The sequence below is a fragment of the Kogia breviceps genome, chromosome 11, assembly GCF_026419965.1.
Source record: "Kogia breviceps isolate mKogBre1 chromosome 11, mKogBre1 haplotype 1, whole genome shotgun sequence".
NCBI classification, from domain to species: Eukaryota; Metazoa; Chordata; class Mammalia; order Artiodactyla; family Physeteridae; genus Kogia; species Kogia breviceps.
This window is the reverse complement of record NC_081320.1, coordinates 72,541,722-72,565,764: the sequence shown is the minus strand read 5'-3', so window position 1 is coordinate 72,565,764 and position 24,043 is coordinate 72,541,722. Positions and strand designations below refer to the sequence as shown.

Below are 24,043 nucleotides of genomic sequence, written 5' to 3'. Positions count from 1 at the left end.
AATTTCCTATTGGACTGAAGGTGAAAGTCCCAGAGAGGGAAGGAACCTGAGTTAGACTCTGGGGAATGAGTAAGGATTTGACAATTGGAGTAGGATGAGGAGGGCAGACTAGGCTGCAGGGAAGGGGAGAGATAAGGTAGGAATGCAAGTGGTGAATAAGAGTTAGGGGGCTGGAATACCTCCTAAATATCAGAAACAAGGTTGGAGAGGAAGGTCAGGGACATTGTGGAGGACCTTGAGGTTTGTTGTATATTTTAATAAGGAGAGAGCTATTCAAGAGCATGAACAAGGGCAAAAGATGATAAAAGTGATATTTAAAGGAAAATAATCTAGTACTGTAGCAGCACAGAGTGTTGATAAACTAATTAGGATGTTACTATAGATGTTTAGGAACAAAGCAGTCAGGTTGAACCAAAGAAGTGACAATGAAAAGGAAGGAGAGGGACTTCCCTGGTGGCGCAGTGGTTAAGAATCTGCCTGCTAATGCAGGGGACATGGGTTTGATCCCTGGTCCAGGAAGATCCCACATCCCACATGCAGCAGAGCAACTAAGCCCATGCACCACACCTACTGAGCCTGCACTCTAGAGCCTGTGCTCCGCAACAACAGAAGCCACCACAATGAGAAGCCCGCGCATCACAACGAAGAGTAGCCCCTGCTCGATGCAACTAGAGAAAGCCTGTGCGCAGCAATAAAGACCCAATGCAGCCAAAAAAAAAAAAAAAAAAAAAAAAAAATTAAAAGATAAATTTTTTAAAAAAGGAAGGAGAAAATGTAAGAAACCATATAAAGGAAGACTCAGAAGGATTTCACTAATGGTGGCTCATAGGATGGGAGGAAAATCATTCCAAGGTCTTAAGTCTGGGTCAATAGTGGTGTTAGTGACAGAGCCTGGGAAATGAAATCTGAAGGGGGGGTATCTGAACAGGCTGAAGGTGACTGATGTGATTTAAACAGGTCGAATGTGAGGTGACCAGGGAACAGCCAAGTGAAAATCTTCATTGGAGTGAGAGAGTGGCAGGGACATATATACACTACCAATGTAAAATAGATAGCTAGTGGGCAGCAGCCACATAGCACAGGGAGATCAGCTCGGTGCTGTGTGACCGCCTAGAGGGGTGGGATAGGGAGGGTGGGAGGGAGATGCGAGAGGGAGGAGATATGGGGACATATGTATATGTATAGCTGATTCACTTTGTTATAAAGCAGAAACTAATATACCATTGTAAAGCAATTACACTCCAATAAAGATGTTTAAAAAAAAAAAGAAAATCTTCATTGGAAAGAAATATAAGTCCAAAAAGGGATATTCATTTAGCAGAAGAAAAAGATCAGAAGAACAGACAGTTTTGTTTCCTTCTCTCAAAATAAAGACCTAAATACTAAAAAGATAGCTAAAATGACATAGCAGAAGAAATAGGGATTAGGAAATTGTGAACTGTTTAGCATCATTTTGGTTTGGGGTACAGTGGGTCTTTTTTTTTTTAACATTTATTTATTTATTTTGGCTGTGCCAGGTCTTAGTTGTGACATGTGGGATCTTTAGTTGAGGCATGAGAACTCTTAGTTGTGGCATGTGGGATCCAGTTCCCTGACCAGGGATCGAACCCAGGCCCCCTACATTGGGAGTGCAGTGTCTTAGCCACTGGACCACCAGGGAAGTCCCTGGTTTTTGTTTTTTAAATTGAACAAAGGGACAGTTATGGAAGGCTCTGGACTGAGGGCTGGGAAGGAAGGCCATTGGTTGCCATATCACCATATTACTGAGTAATATTTGGAGATGCCCTGCTAGGGTTTTAGCCGCAGCATTTCAGAGCTGCGAGGACTTCGAGAGAGACTCCGCATACTAGATATGAGGAAATGGAAGCCTGGAGAGGGTGCCTGGCTTTCTCACAGGCCCACAGTGAGCGAGAAGTCAGGGTTGGTTCTCAGTCTGGTATTCCTTCCTTTCCCCAATACTGCTGGTCATGAGCTGTACTACCTTCCCGACTCTTTAGGGAACATTTTTACATAGTTCTATGGTAGGAAGCCTGAGGAAAATGTTCACAGATTATGTCATCAGAAAGCAAAATGGATGGCCTAACAAGAGGGCTAAGTACATAGCAACGAAGGCAAGAAATGATGTGGGGCAGCATGTGTGTGCCCTGTTAGATCAATTTGCCTTCAGTTAAGGGAGCCACTTTCAAATGGCATCAGAACAAGATGAAATGGGCATGATCTACACAGGGAACGGTTTGCTATAGTACATTTAAGTAGCCCTAGATAGATTTCAGGGGAGGTTGTTCATATTTTTAAAGGTTCTGGAGAATAGGATTGCTATCCAACTATCTGGGATGGGAGAAGTATGTAATTCAGTTTGGAGGCAGGAGGATGGAGTACTTCTCTTCTATATTTTATTTCCTTATTCCTGTCCCAACTTTTTCCAAAAAGGAAATTGAAATAGTGCAATATGAGATTTAGGAGTCAGAATATAGCTTCTTAGCAAAACCAGACCCAGCGTGCCTCATGTGTTCTGGTCTCTTCATGGAATGTTTTTAGGCCTTTTCTTCTCTTTTATGACCGTGGTGCTGAGCGGCTTGCAGAATCTTAGTTCCCTGACCAGGGGTTGAACCCGCACCCTCAGCAGTGAAAGCACAGAGTCCTAACCACTGGTCCGCCAGGGAATTCCCTAGGCCTTTTATCCGTGTGCCAAACTTACCAGATGTGGTAAGAAATTACCCATTGATTGGGTTCAGTATACCTTAGCTCTAAGGAGGACATGTATGAAATAGGATAAATTAAAAAAGAAATGATCAAACTAATGATGAATTTACATTTGTTATCAATCAGTAAACATGTTGGATATTTCTGATATCTAGGTTACTACGCTGTTTGACTCTAATAATAATGGGTTATTAGATGATCCTTGCCCTAGTGAAGGCAGATGACAGCTGAGGAGAATGGCCAAGTCAAGGCTTATGAAGGGTATAAAATCATGATCTGCCCTTTGAAGGGTGAGCAGGACTTGGGTTGGCAGAGGGCAGAGGGTTTTAGGCAGGGGAACTGTGGGGACTGAGATCCTCAGGTAGGAATACGCAAGGCCTGCGGGGGGACTAGTTCTGCAGGGAGAATGCTGTAGTTTCAAGAGAACATTGCTGACCCCTGTAAATGGTGCACAGGCTGTGGGCTATTCTAACTGAGGTCATAGATTTGCAGGATTTGTCTATGATTTCCAAGTCCTGGAGTTCACTGGGAGGTAGTGAGAAATTAGCCATTATGAAGCTTGCATTTTACTCTAGTTTCCTTTTTAGCAGTTCTAAAAGTGCTAAAGGCAGATCCAAACTGGATGTCATTTCATCTGAACTATGAAAAATATGCTCCCAGGAGTGTCAGCAGTAACCTTGTTTCCCCTCTCACCTAAAATAGGTTGTTAGTGGTAACTGATGCTCTATTTCACAAAGTACTACTAACTCAGCTATGTGATTCAGATCTTGTGAGTTTTGCCACTGTCTGTGCTTCAGCCTGAAGAATACTTCCTGAGGACTAGTTAAGGGTTTACCCTCTTCAAATTAGGGCCACCCCTAGGGCTGGAGGGAGCTTTCTCTGGGGCTCAGGGCTCCTTCCCTGCAAAATTCTCCCAGGAGCCTCTCTTGCCCTTCACCGTCTTCTCTCTCTTTCAAGCAGGACTGACCTAGTGAAAATATAGCAACAGCCAATTTTCTTTTGAAGTAGGTATTTACCTTGTATTCAGGTAACACTGTGCCCTCTGCCTCTTGCACAGAGTGCCGGGAGGCTCTTAACTTCTACTCAGATAATCCAGGGAGAGAACCTGTTTAAAAGGTTGAAATTAAAGTGAGTCAAACCAGGATAAGAAAAGAGATAGTGCACATCTTCCTCACCAGACCCGTAGCCCCTGAAGTGTCCAGGCTTGCAAAATCAGGTTCTAACACCTTTATGTATGCCAATTTATGAGTCAGAAGAGCTTCTGGAAGTAATATGGTCTGAAACTTTTGATAAGTTTTGATGTCTTAAATGAGGCATTCTTAAACTTAAAATAATTATCTCTGGCCATTGGATTTTTTTGTATGTGTAATAGCAAGCTGGCATTCCTTTCTCTCTTTTTTTTTTTCTGATTGAGTTGACACATAGCAACTCAAGCAAATATCTTGACTGATATTTGGTAGACAAAACAAAAAAATTAACGTGTCTGTGGAGTGGAGGTGAGAGGACCTCTGCTATTCCATATTCAGATGTAAAGAACCTCTATGTGCTTTATGAGCAACAGAATTGCCCACTCTCTGTGCTTTGCCCCTCTTCTCATTGGCTCTGGGCACTTTGAGGTTGCTGGCAACCATGGAGTATCAGTTACAGTTTTGGTGCTGGACCACTTGTTAGGAAATCCTATTTATTCTCTCTTGGTTTGTCAAGCCCAATGGTGGGCATGGGGGATATATTTCTGCTAGTGAAACTTTGCTTGATAAAATAAAACAAATTTTTTTTTCTAACAAAAATCACCTCTAGGCTAAACTCTTTCTGTATTTACCACTGATTATTTTTTGCTTACATGAAGCATGCATGGTAAAAATCACATTTATCCGTAGGCTATTAGATGAGAATTCAGCTCACTTCCATAAACATTTGTTGAGCACAAGCTCAGAATGGGGCAAGGAGCAGGGGATACAAAGATGAATAAAACACACCCTCTGCTTACAGTATGGTGAGGGAACTGGCATTCAGGCAGTTAACCAAGGACGTGACAATGGCCTTGTGACCTGATTCAGTGGCAGGGCCCATCCTGTTTCTAGCAACACTTATATTTGAGAAAAGGTCAAGTAAGAGGTTGACTTGAGGACCAAGAACTATTTTCAAAATAAGACTATTTATTGTTTGAGTCATCTGGTGAGATCCCTATTTTAATTCTTTAATTTATTGCCTTTGCCATCATAAATTGCTATGTATTCAAGGATGATTTTATTATATATATTTGGGGGAAGTGGGTATAAAAAGTTATATTATCACTGAGGCATCCTCATTTTAAACACCTGCATATATACTTATGTATTGTGAAATTTGTCTTATCTCATTTTGCTTCTCAGGGTCACACTGTGCTCTTTGCTTTTGTTTTTGCTTTGTTTTTTGCATTATATTGATTAATGAATTATATTAATAGATTTCTAAGCATCAAGACCTTTTTATAACCTAGAACAAACCACTGATCATAGTGTTGTATTTTTGTTTTCTGATACTTTATTTAGAATATTTGTATATTTATTTAGGCTATCCTAGAGTAGATTTGGTATCAGAACCTCATAGAATGGATTTAGTGACATATATATCTTATTTTGTGGTATGGATTAAATAACACAGTCATTGTTATTTATAGAAATTTCCTGTTATATTATCCTGGGTTATTTCTTATTTGGTGGTAGATATTTGACCTCCCCCTTTCAATATCGTCTATAGAGAGTTGTAATTGACTTTATAGTTATTAAAACAAAGTTCAACAACCTATGTTTTCCTAAAAAATTGTCCATTTCATTTCACTTTAAAAGTTATTGACAATAAAATGCACATAGAATTTTAATAACAATATTTCATAGCCTCTGAATCGGTGGTTACATCAATTTTTTTGTTCTACTTTGTGTTTTTTTGTTCTACTTTGTATTCTTTCTCTTTCTCTCAATCTCCATATATGTCATTAGACTTGTCAAAATTTCCTCATTTTACAATTTATTCAATCTGTTTTTTCAAATAGCTATCATACCCCACATAGGAACTGATACATTTTTAATGACAGTAAAAGTGGCTTTTGATACTACAGTGCTTTGGAATCCTGTGACATGAAGAGGTTTATTTAAAGATAGAAACTAATAGAAAGAATAATGGTTCTACTTGGAGCTACTTCCTTAATTGTTCAGAGCTACCGTTTCCCTTCGTATAAAATGGATGGTAAAGTGTGCTGCCCACTGCACAGCATTGCTACAATCATCAGGTGAGATAATGTATGGGAGAGTGCTTTGGAAACTATGACCCAAGTACAAGCAAGGTCATGAAATATTTCATGAAACGTATGTTGCTTTTAGGCTGTATGGAAAAAACAACCCCTTTCATAATTTTTTTCAAAGTACTTTTCTATATCACAAAGATCATGTAGACTTTCCTCTTTGAAACCATTTGCAAGATTTGTCCTGATGAATTATTTTAGTTTCAGGGGAAAATATTTCCTCATCACCCTCCCCCTAACATAAAAAGTTCTCATTCTACTAAATTAGAAATGTGCACTAAAGACCCATTCAATAAAGGACACTAGAATGGAAATTAACTCAAGTCTGTTTTCAATTAATTTCAATTCCCCAAAGTGCCAAACTTTCCTTTTCTGTCACAGCAGTAATTGGAAAGTAATAGACAATCCTAAGTTTTTGTGGTCTTATGCCTGCATTTGTGTGTGGGGTGTACATTCTAGGTCAGTCTGGGGGAGGGTCAGGAGATTTTTCGGTATTCTTTAGGCTTCTATTAACTTTATTAATATTACTAATTTTATTACTTGAATTAATTTCATAAAAATCTGGCTATAACTTTTCAGGTTAATGTTTCAACATTCTTATTTCTCTATTGTGATCATTTTAGAACCTTTTTAAAATAGCAGGAACCCACTTTAAAAGAAAATTCTTCCCCAAAGCTATAGTATGTGAATTAGATGAGAACAGAGAGACTCTGGTTGCAGGGGATGGGAAGGTGGGCCCAAGACTCCCCCAGCTTGGTGGCTTTCTCTCTCCTCCCAAGGCAGGCTCAAAAAAACCTGAGGGCTTCAAAGAACAGACTAAAAACCATTGCTCTATATAATGATCAGACATGGTTTAGAGACAAACAGGCTTTTTCTAAAAACTTACCAGTATTTTTTCAAGAGTCTGCCAAGGCCCAGATGGATGTTATTAGAGACTAGAATTGCTACTGTGGAGATGGAAAGAAAGGAGGAGGGCGGGGGAGGAGTAGAAGCATGCTAACTTGGTGAGAAGAACGTGGCAGTATCTGATTTATTCAAAGGTAGGCAGTGATTCAAGCACTATGAAGGGCAGAGAAAAGAATTACTGGGCCCAGAGAGTGAGGGATGCCCATAGGCAATGAAGCAGACTACAGGTAAGATCTCAAAGGGAATTTCATAAGGTAGTATAGCTCCTTCCAGAAAAAGTCATAGTACTTGTCCATGTAATCCTGTTATTTTCCCTTTTAAGATGTACTTTTCAAAATATATTACTCAATAATATGATCATCCTCTTCAAAATAGTCATTCTCTTCTGTAAACTTAGCCTAAAAAAGGTCTTAAATAAGGGGGAAAAAGCTATATTCTTTTTTTTTACTTTTTCTTTTTTTTTTTTTTTTTTTTGCGGTACGCGGGCCTCTCACCGCTGTGGCCTCTCCCGTTGCGGAGCACAGGCTCCGGACGCGCAGGCTCAGCGGCCATGGCTCATGGGCTCAGCCGCTCCGCGGCATGTGGGATCTTCCCGGACGGGGGCACGAACCTGTGTCCCCTGCATCGCCAGGTGGACTCTCAACCACTGCGCCACCAGGGAAGCCCTATACTCTTTTTTATATTCATTAATTAGAATGAAAAATAGAGAATGAGCCTCATATTCAATAATGGAGACGGAAAGAAAACAATGATATAATTCCTCAAACGACTCTTTTTCAGTAATTAAATATAATGATTGTGAAACTATTTGGAGAAATTTAGGAGTTGAATCCACCAGTTCTGAAATCACAGAGACCCGAGTTCCAGTTCTGGCTCCCTCTGGCACTTCTTATCTGTGATCCTGGGTACGTCATTACCTCATTTTCCCAAGCCTCAATATGCTCATCTAAAAACTGAAGATAATGATCCAAACTAAACAGGACCAATATGAGGATTCAGTTAGAGGTAACAATATAAATAAAACATGAAGCATAGTGCTTGGCACATAGCAGCTGTTCAATAAAAGTTAGATGCTTATTCTCTATCAACAGATTTGTTGACAAACTTAAGGAAATTATTTCCTAGGAAAATATAAATTATAAAATTAAGTTAAAAAGTTGAAAAGACCAATTATTTTTGAAGAAATTGAATAGGGTTTAAGGATCTACCTTTTTTGAATTTTATTTTACTTATTTTTTTATACAGCAGGTTCTTATTAGTCATCCATTTTATACACATCAGTGTATACATGTCAATCCCAATCTCCCAATTCATCCCACCCCCACCCCCACCCCCCGCCACTTTCCCCCCTTGCTGTCCATGTTTGTTCCTACATCTGTGTCTCAATTTCTGCCCTGCAAACTGGTTCATCTGTACCATTTTTCTAGGTTCCACATATATGCGTTAATATACGATATTTGTTTTTCTCTTTCTGGCTTACTTCACTCTGTATGACAGTCTCTAGAGGATCTACTTTTTTAAAAAGGCACTAAGACCAAATGTTTTCATAGCTACGCTCTACTCTCTTTCAATGAACAGATAATTGCAATTTAATTTAAAAATTTCTAGACTATAGAAAAAGATTAAAAAACTCTTTAATTCACTTTAAGAAGCTAGGATAGGGCTTCCCTGGTGGCGCAGTGGTTGAGAATCCGCCTGCCGATGCAGGGGACGCGGGTTCGTGCCCCGGACCGGGAAGATCCCACATGCCGCGGAGCGGCTGGGCCCGTGAGCCATGGCCGCTGAGCCTGGGCGTCCGGAGCCTGTGCTCCGCAACGGGAGAGGCCACAACAGTGAGAGGCCCGCGTACCAAAAAAAAAAAAAAAAAAAAAAAAAGAAGCTAGGATAACGTTAATTCCCCCCCCATAGAATAAAAAACAAAAAAGCAATAAATCCTCCACATATCAAGATCACTCATGAATATAGATGCAAAAATGTCTAAAAATTAACAAATAGAATCCAGCAGAGTATCAACAAAACTATATCCTATGACCAAGCAAATATACCAGGAATGTAAGGATGATTCAGGGAATATATACCGATTCAGGGAATCGGTATAATTCATTATAATAATAAATTAAAGGAGAAAAAGGCAATTCTATCAATAGCTGGTAAAAGGACTGATAAATTCCTAATAAGGAATTTTAGTAAAATAAGACTAAATAGAAATTACTTAAATATGATATAGATTATTTACCAAAGGTAGAAAATAAATATGATTCTAAGTGACTTTAAAGCCATTTACATTAAAATAAGAAGATGGATAATGATATCCACTCTATTATTAGTAAACACTATTCTAGAAGCTCTAGCAAATATAATAAAATACAACAATGAAATAACCGGTATAAAATTTGAAAATAAGGATAAAAGTCACCTAGAAATACTTATTTTAAAAATCTTCCATAATTAATAAAACAATTTAGTAATGTGGCTACGTATAAAATAAATATTAAAAAAGAAAAAGAGAGAGAGAATATGAAAACCAGCAAGACAGAATTGGAAATGGAAAAAATGCCATTCACAGTAGCAATAAAAAGTATAAATTATTTAAGAATAAATTTAACAAGGGCTTCCCTGGTGGCACAGTGGTTGAGAGTCCGCCTGCCGATGCAGGGGATGAGGGTTCGTGCCCCGGTCCGGGAGGATCCCACGTGCTGCGGAGCGGCTGGGCCCGTGAGCCATGGCCGCTGAGCCTGCGCGCCCGGAGCCTGCGCTCCGCAACGGGAGAGGCCACAGCAGTGAGAGGCCCGCGTACCGCAAAAAAAAAAAAAAAAAAAAAGAAAAAAAAAAAGAATAAACTTAACAATAAAAGTACAGAAACTTTAAGAGAAAACTAAAAAATCTGATTGAAAAACCTAAAACAAGATTCAGACAAATGGGAAGAACTATATTGCTCTTGGATGACAAGATTTGATGTAAGAAAAATGCCAATGCTCCCACATTAATATATAAATCTATGCAATTCCAATGAAAATTTCAACATTTTTTTGTAATGGGTAAAATCATCATGTAGTACATTTATTCATATGGAAAAATAAATGTCAGGAAAAGCAAATTATATAAAGAATAATAGTTGACTTGCCTCATCAAATATTTTTAAAACACTGAAGAGCCATATAATTTGTGATTTGGGAATAGGAATAGTTAGATAGATCAGGATGGAAGAGAGAGTCCACAGAAAAATAATAGATCTTAGTGTATATGAGAAATGGTATTTCAATTCCATGAAGGAAAATGATGATTTATGTAATAACTGGTGTAGCTACAAGTGGCTAGCTAACTGCAAAATAAGGAAATTGAACACTCTCTCACCCCATATATAAAAACAAATTCCAGATGAATTAAATACTTACCAATAATAAAAACCTTAGAAGAAAATTTAGGAAAAAAAATACATAAAACTCTGGGGCTGAGGAGAGCTTTTAAAACCAACTCAAGAAACCAAAAAGCAATTAAGGAAAACATTTATTTGACTTCATAAATTAAAAATATGTGTCAATAGCAAAAGTGTCCACAAAGTCAAGAGACAAAAAGATAGATGGGATATTCATAAATCACGTGACAAATAAATATTTAATCTATATTATATAAAAGCCCTCATTAATTGATAAGGAAAAGGCAGAGGACCCTACAGAAAAATATGCAAAGCAGAGGAATAGGTAATCACAAAAGAGTAAATCTAAATGTCCAGTAAGTATATGTAGATATGCTTAATAGCACTAGAAATTAGTAAAAGTAAGATGAAATATCACTTGTCACCCACCTGACTAGCAAGAACTAAAAAGCGTTAACATCCACTATTGGCTGGGATGCAGGAGAAAAGGTACTCATGCAGTGTTCTTGGAGGAAATGAGAATATAGTCTTTTTGGAAAGCAACCTAGTCATATCTATTAAACCCCTACATACATAAAAGCACCAATATATATAGCTCTATGTACCAAGATGTTTGCTGTAGCATTGTTTCAATGACAAAATAATGGAAATAAGGGGGATTCCCATCAATACAGGAATGATTAACCCAGGTCATTCCTGCCATGGATATTATGCAGCCATTAAAAGTGATTTTTAGATCTATACCAATTAACTTGGAAAGATTGCTACAATGTATTAAATGAGAGAGATGATGCAGAGAGGTACAGTATGACCTACAATGACAGCTCCACCCCATAAATGTATATTCTGTATATATGTTTGAATGTGGTTCTATGAGGATGGAGAAAGGAATGGAAGAATTCCAGCAGATTGTTAACGCTGACTGGGACTAAGGAGGAACACTCGTACCCTCTACCCAAATGACCACAATAGAAACAACATGAATAATAATGGTCCAATTTGTCAAAGAAAGTAACATGCTTATGTTATAATGTAGGTGGAAAAGTAGATTAAAAAATTATAGGTAGGCTCCATTAACAATCAGGTGAAACATTCAAGAGAAAAATGATTGACTGGCAATACAATCAAATGCCTGTGATCATTAAGTAAAGGCATTAGAGTTGGTTTTTTCCCCTCTATATTTTAAAAAAATTTTACAATGTAGTTTGGTTGCTTTCGTAATTAAATAAATAAAATAAAATTTCTAATTTATTTTCTAGTAAACACATACCTTTTATTACTTCTTGAAATCAGCAACTATTTGTACATTTGTGAGCTTGATGATGTCTTCCCTCTGAAAATGCATAAATTTACATTTTATCTCAGATGGAGGTTTGGGGGTTTGTTTTTAATTAGTTGTAGGTTAGATCAATAAATCTGCTGGAATTAATTACCCATAAAATCCCATTAAAATATGGCTTCACATATGTCAAGATTTTTTCCCCCAAACCGTAACAGAAATCACTTCTAACAATTTATCTTCAAAGCTGTGTGGCTTTGAGCAGGTCACTTCTCTTCTCTCCAGGCCTCGGTTGCTTCTCCTATAAATGAAGAAGATGGATCAAATAATTTTCTCAGTGCCTTCTTGGCTCTAACATTCTGTGATTTAATTATATTCGTCATGGAATTCATTAAATATCAAATCAATTGCTAAGGAGCAGAAACATTCCATCTTAGTAATGTTTATATAAGCTATGAAAGAGATTCAGATAGCTAGGGAAGATGCCTTACCTTGACATAACTTCCATGCTCACATGAAAAATGTGTAAGATTCCAAATGGTATATGGCCTTCACTTTGGGCCTTCCTTTAGATCCCTCATTTATAACTGTGTAGCTGCTGACCAGGTTTTCATCCATGTGAACCTTCCAGACTGTCAATTTATCATTTTGCTTCACAGACCTCAATATATGAATGCAACACCAATTCTACTTTGAGGTATAAATTATACAGGATAAAATGCACCCAGTCAAAATATACATTTTGATGAGTTTTGACAAATTTATGCATCTGTATAACCACTACCACAATTAAGCAACAGAATATTTTTATCACTCTAAAAAGTTCACTGTGCCTTTTCCCAGTTAAACTCCCACCTCCTGCCCTAGGCAACTACTGATCTGCATTTTATCACTATGGATTAGATATGTCTTTTCTAGAGCAATGAACAAAGTCTTAACTTGTGTCTTCTCAATCTTGGATAGTGTTAATATATTTTTATTGTTTCAATTAGGTTTCTTAGTTGCAAAGCAGTAAAAAATAGCTCTGGCTAATTTATGCAGCAAAGGAATTTGTTGAAAGGATATGGGCAGCTCATAGAACTGCTAGGAGACTGGAGAACCAAGTTTGGGATATGCGGCCAAAAGCAATGCCCCAAATCATGTAGTACAGTTGTTCTGGAGAGGAAAGGACCAAGAACAGCAGCAGCTTGAGTTACCTAAACTGTCTGTACCAGATCATGGTCACCACCCCCTACCCCTTGTTGCTGCTGCTGCTGCTGCTGCTGTTTTAAGAATTCTTTCTATTTCTAAGAAAGTAGAAAGTATATCAAGTATATCTGCCTTAGGAAATTCTTCTGCAACTGCCAGTTGGGGGGGGTGTATCAAAGTGGTACCATGTGCCCATCATACCTTAGCTGCAAGGGAGGCTAGGAGAACCTGGCACTTTCAGCCTCTATATAATGGGAGGTCTCTGATCAAGCCTCATAATGTTGGGGAATTCCCCAATCACTGGAAATTCTAGATGGATAAAAAGAGGGCCAATGTCCACAATACTATTTTTGCTTGTTAGATTTCATTCTGAACTGGCAGTTTCATGTCTAATGGTCACAGCAGCCAGGCTACATTTGACAAGCATCTCCTGGTATAAAAAAGTCTACCAGATGCAGAAAGTGGGGATAAGGCCATCAAGGAACTTACTATTTAATTAAATAGAAACAGATATATTAGCCTTTATGCCTGCTCAAGTTAATTTCCTTAAACTATACCCCGCTAATAAAATCAATGGGCTTAAATTAATTTATTTGATACTATTTTAAAATAGTATCTTAAAAACTACCATAATTTTAAGTAATGAATTTCATACTTGTTGACAAGATATTTACCTTTGAGTTTTTTTAAATATAAATTCATTTATTTGTTTTGTTTGTTTATTTTTGGTTGCATTGGGTCTTCGTTGTTGCGCTCGGGCTTCTCATTGTGGTGGCTTCTCTTGTTGTGGGGCATAGGCTCTAGTAGTTGTGGCATGTGGGCTCAGCAGTTGTGGCTCGTGGGCTCTAGAGCACAGGCTTAGTAGTTGTGGCGCACGGGTTTAGTTGCTCTGTGGCATGTGGGATCTTCCCAGACCAGGGCTCGAACCCATGTCCCCTGCATTGGCAGGTGGATTCTTAACCACTGCACCACGAGGGAAGCCCTACCTTTGAGTTTTAAGCTAAATATTTACTCAACAATATTTTCACTCTTATGAAATTGCACATAATGCCTGTTGCTTCTAATAGCTCTGTTCATTTCAGTTTTTTAAAGTTAACACATAAAGTAAATCCAGTCACTTCACCTGTTCCCTTACTCTTGATTTCAATTGACAGGTCCAGGGAAGAGGGGATGGCCTGATCCAGGGACAATGAAGATGCAATGTTGAAGAATAAGCTGGAGGAGAGAAGCAACAGGCACCATGGAAAAAACCAAAACAAAGCAAGGTTAGATTTTTCCTATGTCTTGCTTTAAGGCTCAGGATTTAAGAAATGTAGGTTGTGGGCTTGTCTTGCCCTTGTCTCAAAACATGCTAATATATTAACTTGACTATTCTCATTTCCTTATCATAGTAGAATGACCGTAAAGAGCACAGACTTGGTGCTGGGGAAACAGGAAATGCGACATGTATACATACAATTTGAGTAGTTATCTTACTTTTCTTAGCAATAACTTTAGGACTGCCTCAGAATGACCTGCTGAATAAGGCCAAGATACATATTCAACTAACAGACATCCAACACCTCCTAGGCTGGCCTAGAAACATAGGGCTTTCTCTTTTAATCTTTACCATATAGAATCAACCATATAAAAGTAGGTTCTATTATCATCTCCAACAGACAGGTGAAGAAACAGTCATAGAGAAATCAGGCTACAAACCACAATGTAGCAACGTTTGATCCAGGAGCCTGGTCTCTGTTCCCAAGTTCTGGTTCTTGACATTATACCAGGCTGTTGGGACATAGCATAAAATGGGCTAAGTAATCTTTACTCAAGCTTGTGTGGGGAATTTTGGTAACCTCAAACCATCTGGATTTTACAGGGACAGCCCTCAGTGTGTATAAATTCTGGGCTGAGGTTACGTATTATTTATGAACTTAACATACCCAGGCTGGTTCCTCTAAGAAAGGGTTCCCTATACCTGCATATCTTAGGAGAACAATATACACATTCATACAACCAAATATTTGTAACCAGGGGTTTCATCTATAAACTGCTTGATTCATACAATGTGACACAAAGGAGATGTAGCTAAGTGGATGAGTAAAGGGCTTCATGTGGGCTGCATGTTCTACATGGATTGCCTCATCTTCAGGGCCAACCAATATGATTCCAAAAGGTACATTCTAGGCCAACCTTTTTTCCTCCCTAGGTATGAACAGTTTTTATAACCTACTACTTCCTTTGTGTTTGACCTGTGTTTCACAGTCTCTGGCGTTGACAGTATTGTTTTCTTTCTGCCTGCATCATTCCCAGACCCGTTGCATTGACAATTCCCTTCTATCAACCCTCTTGTCCAGGAGGATGGCAAGGTTCCCTTAGCTGATCTGGGCAGTGACAGGAGGGCAAAGTTCAGAAGTTTAGCAAGGATCAGAGGCAGGAGAAGTAAGGCATATTTTAAGAGGCCTCCTGAGAACAGTAAAGTGACAACTGAATAGATGCCTTCCTGACTGTGGAACTATCCCCTCAAGTAAACCTCAGTCAGCCCCCAAAATAAGAGAGAGACCCGGGCTTCCGTGGTGGTGCAGTGGTTGAGAATCTGACTGTGGATGCAGGGGACACGGGTTTGTGTACCGGTCTGGGAAGATCCCACATGCCGCGGAGCAGCTGGGCCCGTGAGCCATGGCCACTGAGCCTGCGCGTCCGGAGCCTGTGCTCCGCTACGGGAGAGGTCACAACAGTGAGAGGCCCGTGTACCGCAAAAAAAAAAAAAAAAGAGAGACCCTTCATGGGCATTCCCTTCTGACTATTTAATGATTACTCATCATTCAGTTTGATTGAGAAACTTCCCCACCACGGTAGAGCATGGTTTTCTACTGTAAGAGTTACATCAGGTAGATATGGTTTGGTCATTAGATGTAATATAAAATCACCTACACCAATTTATCTTCTGTTCTTGTTGAATCATTGGCTTCCTGTCATGCAGGCACAGATTTAGGATCCTATAAGTCCCCTTATTCCCTGCATGTGTCTGAAGAGAATAGGGACAGAATGAATTGTGTTGATTAAACAAAGCTCTTTCTCCCTACAGGAGAGAATGAACATAAGCCGATGAATAATCCTTCCACACAGATTTACCAGGTAAAGACACAGATTGTTTTGAGCTCTCCTATGTGTCACAGTGACGACTGTCCTTTACGTATAAATTTTTTTAGCACTCACAAAAGCTTCTACATATATCATCATATTTGTTCACTTAAGGCTGTGGGATAGGCAGGGATGAGAGTACCATTCACATTGTACTTTTGAGAAAACTGATGACTGAAGGACAATTTATCCAGTTTATAAATTACAGCACCACCACTCCCACATCAATGCTGCTTTTCTTCCTGTTGCCTCCATCAACCTGGCCATTACACTGTGCGATAACATTTCAGTCAGAAGGAGTGAGAGATCTATTTTTCTTAGTTTCTTATTTAGCAGGGAGAACTGAGACTAACAGGGGGTTAATATTGCAAGTGTTCAAATATGATAATAGAAAAAAATTTAATCTCTTTTTAAACAATGGGAATAATTTGATTTACAAGGGAGATAAATGTTCTGCAAAATTTTATGTAATATGTTTGCAACGAGAGTCACATTGGGCTGCTTTGGCTCTCTACAAAGCATTTCTTTGGCTTCTATCTTCCACATGTGATTTAAAGTAAATTTCTGTCCTTAAAAATCATAGAGATTATTCTGACATAATTTGTAATGTAAAAGTATCTTGGGTTAGGGAAACCCATGCTCCTCTCTAGACTTAAGACATTGTTATCTGGAATACATGAGAAGGAAGAAAGAATTGACAGGGTTTGATGGGGGTTGGGAGAAAAGGTGATTTCAAAGTTGGCTCTAAGGTTTTAAGCCCTGGTAACTAGGAAAAAGAGTGGTCTCCCAAATAGAGATATAGGAATCCAGAGGAGCAGGTAGTTTGGGGGAAATGTAATTTAGATTTGTTGAGTTTAAGTAACAGTAAAGTGAAAATAACAACTTGTTCCCCAAAATATCATGCAAGAGATCATTGCTGTGGACCCAACTAGGGCAAGCCAGCACAAAGTTATGGAAACATTTTAATCATGTTGCTCCTAGAACCAGACCAGCAATGAGAAGGGGCAAACAGCCTAATTTCAACTTAATGCATATTTATTGAGCAGTTACTACATGCAAAGTTTTCTGCTTGGCCTAACGGGAGATGAAACAGATGAAACAGACATTCTCATTGATTTTTAAGTGTCCATACAATAAATAGCTCATACAAGATAGGCTGTTGGAAGAATTACAACAGAGGTATTGATAAAATTCTATGGAATATGGACAAGGGATGAATTAATATTGACTGAAGGATTTGGAGCAGGCATTTAAGGACGAGTTGATCATTGGTAAGTGGATATGTGAGAGGGTATTTCAGGCAGAGGGACTAGCCTGGACAAAGGTCTGGAAACCAGAGTGAGTCTTCACTCAGTGCTGATTTGATGCTTTACTTGTCCAAGACCTCCAAAAGCCTTCCCCGCCCACCTCCCCTCTGTTAACATCTGACCTTTGTATGGCATTTGAATGAGTGTGACTATCTCTTTAAACACAGGTATGATTTAAAGTCTATTATAGATTTTATGTAGGTCACTCCCTGAATGTTGGCTAAATATAGCTGCAGTGGGGGTGGCCTCATTCTCTTATTGTATCACAAATCCAAGTACATCTGTTCACAGAGGAACAAGTGAAGCAGTAGAAGTGAAGTTGGCCTATATGACCTCTGTGATGCTGTGATTATAACCCCATCCTTGTTTTAAAAGAATGTCTCCTAAGCCCCAGTCTGTTTACTCCAAGCAACATTTAACCAAAAGAAGATGAAGGAGGAGAAGCAAAGAAAGAAGAAGAGGAAGAGGAAGGAGGGATGCAGGGAGAAATTAACTATAATAGATACAATCTATACTAAAAAGGGAGAGCAAAATATGAAAGTTGAAGTGTCGGGACTTCCTGGTGGTCCAGTGGGTAAGACTGTGCTCCCAATGCAGGAGGCCTGGGTTTGATCCCTGGTCAGAGAACTAGATCCCACATGCATGCTGCAAAGAAGAAGTCAGCATGCCGCAACTAAGACCCGGCGCAGCCAAAATAAATAAATAAATAAATACTAAAAAACAAAAAAACCCTGTGACATCGAAAGTTGAAGCAACATATGACATTTCAGCCATTTTCTATCTCCTTATTTTATTTTCTCAAAAGACCCCCCCAACCCTACCTGACATTAATAGTAAATATTAACTTGCTTATTTATTTTTTAACTGTCTGTCTCCTTCTCTAGAATGTAAGCTCCAAGGGCAGGGATTAGTACATTTTGCTCTCTGCGGAACTCTCAGAATAAAGTATAGTGCCTGGAATACAACACATATTCAATAAATATTAGTTGAATGAATGAATGAATATCCTGAGATGTATATATCGCTTTGAGCCAAGAGGTCTGATGCAGTCATTTAGGCTGATGTCAAATGGTATCTGGAAAATTGTCTGGTTCTTTGCAAAAGAAAAAAGTGATTCTCAATTCATACTCTAATCAAAATAAACTCAAAAGTGGATGAAAGGATTAAATATTTTTAAAAACCATAAAAGTTTAGAATTAGTGAATATTTATTTTGTCTCTGGATGTGAAACGTCTTTTTAAGTAAAAAAGCACTGGAAGAAATCACAAGGGAAAGGTTAGAGAGTTCATCACATCACAATTAAAAATTTTCCCAATGTAAAAATATTTTCAATAGGGCTTCCCTGGTGGCGCAGTGGTTGGGAATCCGCCTGCCAATGCAGGGGACGTGGGTTCGTGCCCCGGTCCGGGAAGATCCCACATGCCGTGGAGCGGCTGGGCCCGTGAGCCATGGCCGCTGAGCCTGCGCGTCCAGAGCCTGTGCTCCGCAACGCGAGAGGTCACAACAGTGAAAGGCCCGCATACCACAAAAAAAAAAAAAAAAAAAAAATTTTCAATAAATTCAGAGAAAATAACAAAATTGGAAAAATTCCTACCAAAATATTATAGAGGTTTAATGATGTATAAATAGTTCATAGAATTAATAAAAAGAAAACTTCTGAAACCCCGGTAGAATATGGGCAAAGAACGTAATTTCCCAAAGTAAGATTACAGATGGCTAATAAATGGAAGAAAAGGTTGAAGCTCAAAGAAACAATGATTAAAACAAGGAGTATCGGGGCTTCCCTGGTGGCGCAGTGGTTGAGAATCCGCCTGCCGATGCAGGAGACACGGGTTCGTGCCCTGCTCCGGGAAGATCCCACATGCCGCGGAGCAACTAAGCCCGTGAGCCATGGCCGCTGAGCCTGCGCGTCCGGAGCCTGTGCTCCGCAACGGGAGAGGCCACAACAGTGAGAGGCCCGCATACCGCAAAAAAAAAAAAAAAAAAAAAAAAAAAAAAAAAAAAAAAAAAAAAAACAAGGAGTATTAGTTTTTGACTACCTAATTAGCAAATTTAAAAAATACAATAATTAGGGCTTCCCTGGTGGCGCAGTGGTTGAGAATCCGCCTGCCGATGCAGGGGACACGGCTTCGTGCCCCGGTCCGGGAAGATCCCACATGCTGCGGAGCAGCTGGGCCCATGAGACATGGCCGCTGAGCCATGGCCGCTGAGCCTGCGCGTCCGGAGCCTGCGCTCCGCAATGAGAGAGGCCACAACAGTGAGAGGCCCGCGTACCACAAAAAAAAAAAAAAAAAAAAAAAAAACAATAATTAATAGTATTTAGATCTGATGAGTGTGTGTGTAAATTGGTGGAACCTTTTATGAAAATTAATAGTTAAAATGCAGTAAAAGTGTTAAAATGTTTGTACCCCAAATTGGTTCCCTGTTCTTTCGATGGACGTGACCTCCTTGGTAACAGCAAGGTACCATGACCTAAATCAGGTCACAGAAGGCAACGGAGAGTGAGCACTCCCATCTCCCAGTTCATTCCAGGTAGAATTACTGTGGACCAGGTGAATCAGTGTGGATGCTGCCTGCTCCTTAGTGTAGTATACTTCCTCTTATTTGAATCCAAGTCTGTCCCCTTTCTTTCCTGTCCTTGGTCCACTGCACATGGCCCTCTCAAAGTCCACCCCAATATCTTCTCCAGAGTCACACTGTGTTGCTTCAGCCTTGATTACTTCATTTTGAACATGTATTCTAAAATTATGATTCCATTAACATGAGAAGTGGGGGTCAGGGGTCCCCAATTAAGGCAACGGATGTGGCACAATTTATTTCTAGCTCAACCCTCACACTAATGATTTGAACTCCAGCTGTGTTTTTGCCTCACTTGTAGCCTTAGCAATGTAGACACTTCAGCTTCCACCAATTATACTACCTATGTTTCAAACATCTTGTCCGAGACATGTTTCTCCAAATTCACTAATTTAGGACATTGCACATCATACAGCATGTTTCTAAGACTATACAACCATATTGTTATAACTTTTCAAACCCTCTGGTCAAATATATTTTGTATAATTATTAATTAATTAAATACATTGTCTCCTAATACAGTAGATTGCCCTTTGGGTCAATACAACCTAACATCCTTTGACTCACAGTAATTTCATATTTAGGAATTTATCCTAAGGAAATAACCTGAAATACATACAAGTTTTTAAATAAAAAGCATTCTTTTCCAATGCATTATTTTATATTGAAAAATTACAGACAACAAAAATTTCCAACAAGGGTGAATGGGTAGGTAAACTCTGGTGCGTCTGTAGGATGGAATATTATATAGCCATTAAAAATATCTACTTAGAAAAAATTTGAAGGCTAAGGGAAAGGGCTTATAAGAATGTTAGATAAAAGAAAAAAAAGGGAGTGCAGAATCAAAATATATCTTTAGTGTGATTTCAACAATACAAATATCTGCATTTATATTCATAGCACAAATTAACAAGGAAATATGCCAAAATGTTCATGGTTATATTAATGAGATTTGGGGTGACTCTCTTTTTTCTTCTTTATTTTTCTCTGTAATGAAAATAATTTAAGAAAATGAGTTATGTACCCAAAGAAACTCTCACTGAAAAACTATGGGAACCAGTCCTGCAGTAATAGGTTTCATCATCAAAACTGCCATTGAACATTTTCTAGGATTTGTAAGCCCTGTTTGAGCCTCAGTCTCTTTTTACCATTGAGGAATGTTCTTCTAACTCCAGAGAGGTTAACTCTGCTAGACCTGTGGTGCATCCAAGGATGGATAAGATAAATTTCCAGCCCAGCGGGCTTCATAGCAGCCTCCATCGTGCCCTGTAAGAATGACTTTAAGGATCAACTTCTGCAGGGAGTGTAGATGAGTAGATTTGGGAAATTTACTCTTGACTGTTCAAATGACTCACCTACTTTGTGTTTTAAATCACTGCATTAAATTAATTGCAGTGGATTAACTTGTTGCATTGGATTAATAGAGGCCTACGATTAAGAAGCGGCAGCTGGCAGAAAGAACCTGTTCCTTCTGTAGCAGCCCCAATCTAGGGGGAAGCTAAAACAGTTACCTTGCCATCCTTGCCATCATGTGCTACTTCAGAATATCCGGGCTTTTGCTCCTGTAGAGCCTTTAGACAGGTGTTGCAGGAATTTGGCATACTTTGTGGAGATTTCTCAACTCTTGACATTTATGACTTTGCAGAGTTCTCAAGGCACAGGCCCAGTCCCTGAATTTGCTTCATAGCAGCCTTCTGACCTTAATAATGGGACAGAAAGGAAGGAGAGAGAAGTCTGTGTAAAAAACAAGTTGGAACAACTTACATAAGTTATGAAAATTTAGTTTGAGGGATCTCTGGTGGAAAAAAAAAAAGGGAAGACATTGACTAAAATTCATCTTGAGAAGAGTTAAGAAGCCAAGAAAGTAAAAGAAATTGAGAAACAGAAATTAAGAGCATGAAATAGGAAGAATTCGGACTCCCCTCCCCTATTTCTTTGAGCCTAAGATGCCCTCTGTGGACCGTAGGCTTCGAAGTACAAGTCTTCCCTGCACCTGCCTCCAGTGGGAGCCCGCCTCCAGCGGCAGGATGGAGGGATCATAACCTCTCTAGAGCAGCTTCATGAAAAAATCAACGAGATGAGGAACGTGTTCAACTCGCTGGAGAACAAGGTAGACACCCGTTTCTAATCCTGGGGGTGGGCTGCGGGCTGTCAAATAAGAAACTGCAGAGAGAGCAGAAAAAAGGACAAGTCCATGTCTTCAGAGTATTTTTTTATTCACAAATGAATGGCCAGTTGGTACCAGAAAACCAGTCTGTAGCAGCTAAAGATTTTAAGAGCCTCAAGCACCTTAAAAATGTCCTGTTGTCTCAGGTGTGTGATTGTATTCACTACGGCATCATCGGCTCCCTGGCTGATCAGTGGTTGCGAAGCTGTTTATAAAGCAGTAGTGTTACTTCAGTGGCAGGTTATCCAGGGAGTTCAAAGTAATACATGGAAAGGAAACGGGCTCATAGCTCTAAATGGTTTCAGAATTCCCAAAGTCCCTATACAATCTGGTTGTTAGTGAAATGTATTGATAATTCTTAATTTTTTGAGAACTGGGGTTCTACAGGTGAGGAAAATCCTTTCCCCAGGACCCTGCTGCTTCCTTTTGCCTCCTGGGGAAAACTCCACACATCCACTTAGGGGAGCAGTGAAAATGAAACCTATTTCTGTTGGAAAGTGGTTCCCTTTTTTTTTTTTTTCAAGCAGGAAATGTGAGTGAATGTCAGGCTTCCTTCCTTCAATTTTAAAACTTGCCTAGGTTTTGCTTTGATTTAATATGGCCATCGATTTCATTTTGCTCACAGAAGATGAATTTCTATAATGAAAATTACCAGATCAAATGTAGTTGATCTGGTGATTTAACCCATCATGACAACTGAATTAGGACATGTGCCGAAATCCATCACAGAGATTAATTAAAATTAAAAATGACTGGAATGAAAAACAAATTGCTCATGTTGTTTCCCAATCTTTCAGCTCCAAACACTTGACAGGGCATGCTTTTTCCCTCAGAATGATCTCTTTGGTTCCTCTTATTTCCCCCTCCTCCTAGCCCTCGAAAGAAAACTTTGTGAAGCACAGTGAACCACAAAACGCTATATTTTGAAAATACGGTGTAGGAGAGTAAGTCATTTTATAATTGGAGATGCCACCGCAAGTTGGAACCATTTGGATAATCAGATTGTAAAAGTGTTTAGAAATACACGTTTGAAGAAATTTTGTTAAGGTACCTGGACTTTAATTTCCATCCCTTTAAAATAAGCATACTTGGTGGATACTTTTAATTGTAGAATAAACCTTCTAAAAAGTTCTGTTGTAAAAAGCAATCTGGAGCTAAGCATTCCTCTCCTTAGCAGAGTGTAAGATCATAAATATCATGAAAGTAATGTTATTATTACCTTATTGTTATTATTATCTTAACTTTCTGTCTGTTGAAAATGCTTTTTTCATTTATTCAATAAATAAAACTGAACTTTAGAAGTGCTCCATTTTCTCTACATTTCTGTTTGTGCTTAAATTTCTGATTTGCTACTTAAAGGGGGAAAAGAATTAGTATTTCTTGAACACATTTTATGTACCAAGCATATGCTGTGGCAGGCACCTTACCTACATTTACTCATTTAATTCTCAAGACAGCCTAGTGAAATGTTATCACAGCTATTTTATGAATGAGGAAACTGCTACAAAGAGGTTAACCAACTTGCCTGAGGTTTTAGTACTTGTAGGAGAGTGCTAGGATTTATACCCTGTCTGACTACAAAATTGACACCCTTTTCATGGTTGGAAGTTGACAGTAAAAATCCAATGTGCATTCCTACACAACTGGGCTTGATGGCTGAAGATGATTCACATCACTATCAATGTGCTGAACTTCTATTGTTGTAGCTATTTCCTGCCACTAGAAATACCATTATCTCCTTTTCCATGGTATCATCCAAGAATATTAAAAAAAACCAACTTATTCCCTTTCAAAGAAATATTCAGATATGCTTAATTATTACTCTTTTTATTGTTTCATTTTTTAAGGAAAAACTATCTGAATTTCTTCAACATCCCTTCTTTCATGGAATTTGAAGAGTTACAGATCAACACTGTCTTTCACATGCATATGTTGCTTTCCAAGTAAATCTCTTTTTAATTAAAAGTGTAAGAATAAATAGTAGCTTGCAGAAGCACTTGCCAACTTAATTATAATTGCTTGCTTTCTTGTCACTATCAAACTTCGGCATGTGTGATATAAAGAAGATCCTCTTTTTCCTAGATGAATGGGGCCAAGGTTTCCTTAAGTTGTCCAAACTTTAGTCTTCTAGTAA

General features: G+C 38.8%; 2 protein-coding genes across 14 annotated transcripts in view; one reads left to right on the top strand and one right to left on the bottom strand.

The window, feature by feature from the left end:
- The window catches only part of DHX57 (DExH-box helicase 57), a 129,092-nt gene that overhangs the window by 80,179 nt on the left and 24,870 nt on the right, over positions 1–24,043 (bottom strand). For 7 of the 13 annotated variants that reach the window (XM_067007740.1, XM_067007736.1, XM_067007738.1 and 4 more), the window contains 5 exons: positions 21,254–21,441; positions 13,856–13,947; positions 11,699–11,845; positions 11,536–11,598; positions 3,720–3,808 (listed from right to left, as the gene is read on the bottom strand). The gene's annotated coding sequence lies outside the window, so the exon portion shown is untranslated. Of the gene's footprint in view, positions 1–3,719; positions 3,809–11,535; positions 11,599–11,698; positions 11,846–12,035; positions 12,213–13,855; positions 13,948–21,253; positions 21,442–24,043 lie in introns of those variants that run through there. The other 6 variants (XM_067007741.1, XM_067007744.1, XM_067007739.1 and 3 more) reach the window with 6 other exon arrangements.
- ARHGEF33 (Rho guanine nucleotide exchange factor 33) overlaps positions 13,973–24,043 on the top strand; it is a 46,541-nt gene continuing 36,470 nt past the window's right edge. The window contains exons 1-3 of the mRNA XM_067007759.1: positions 13,973–13,997; positions 15,803–15,852; positions 21,709–21,852. Coding sequence (XP_066863860.1) covers positions 13,973–13,997; positions 15,803–15,852; positions 21,709–21,852 — 219 coding nt within the window. The remainder of the gene's footprint in view (positions 13,998–15,802; positions 15,853–21,708; positions 21,853–24,043) is intronic.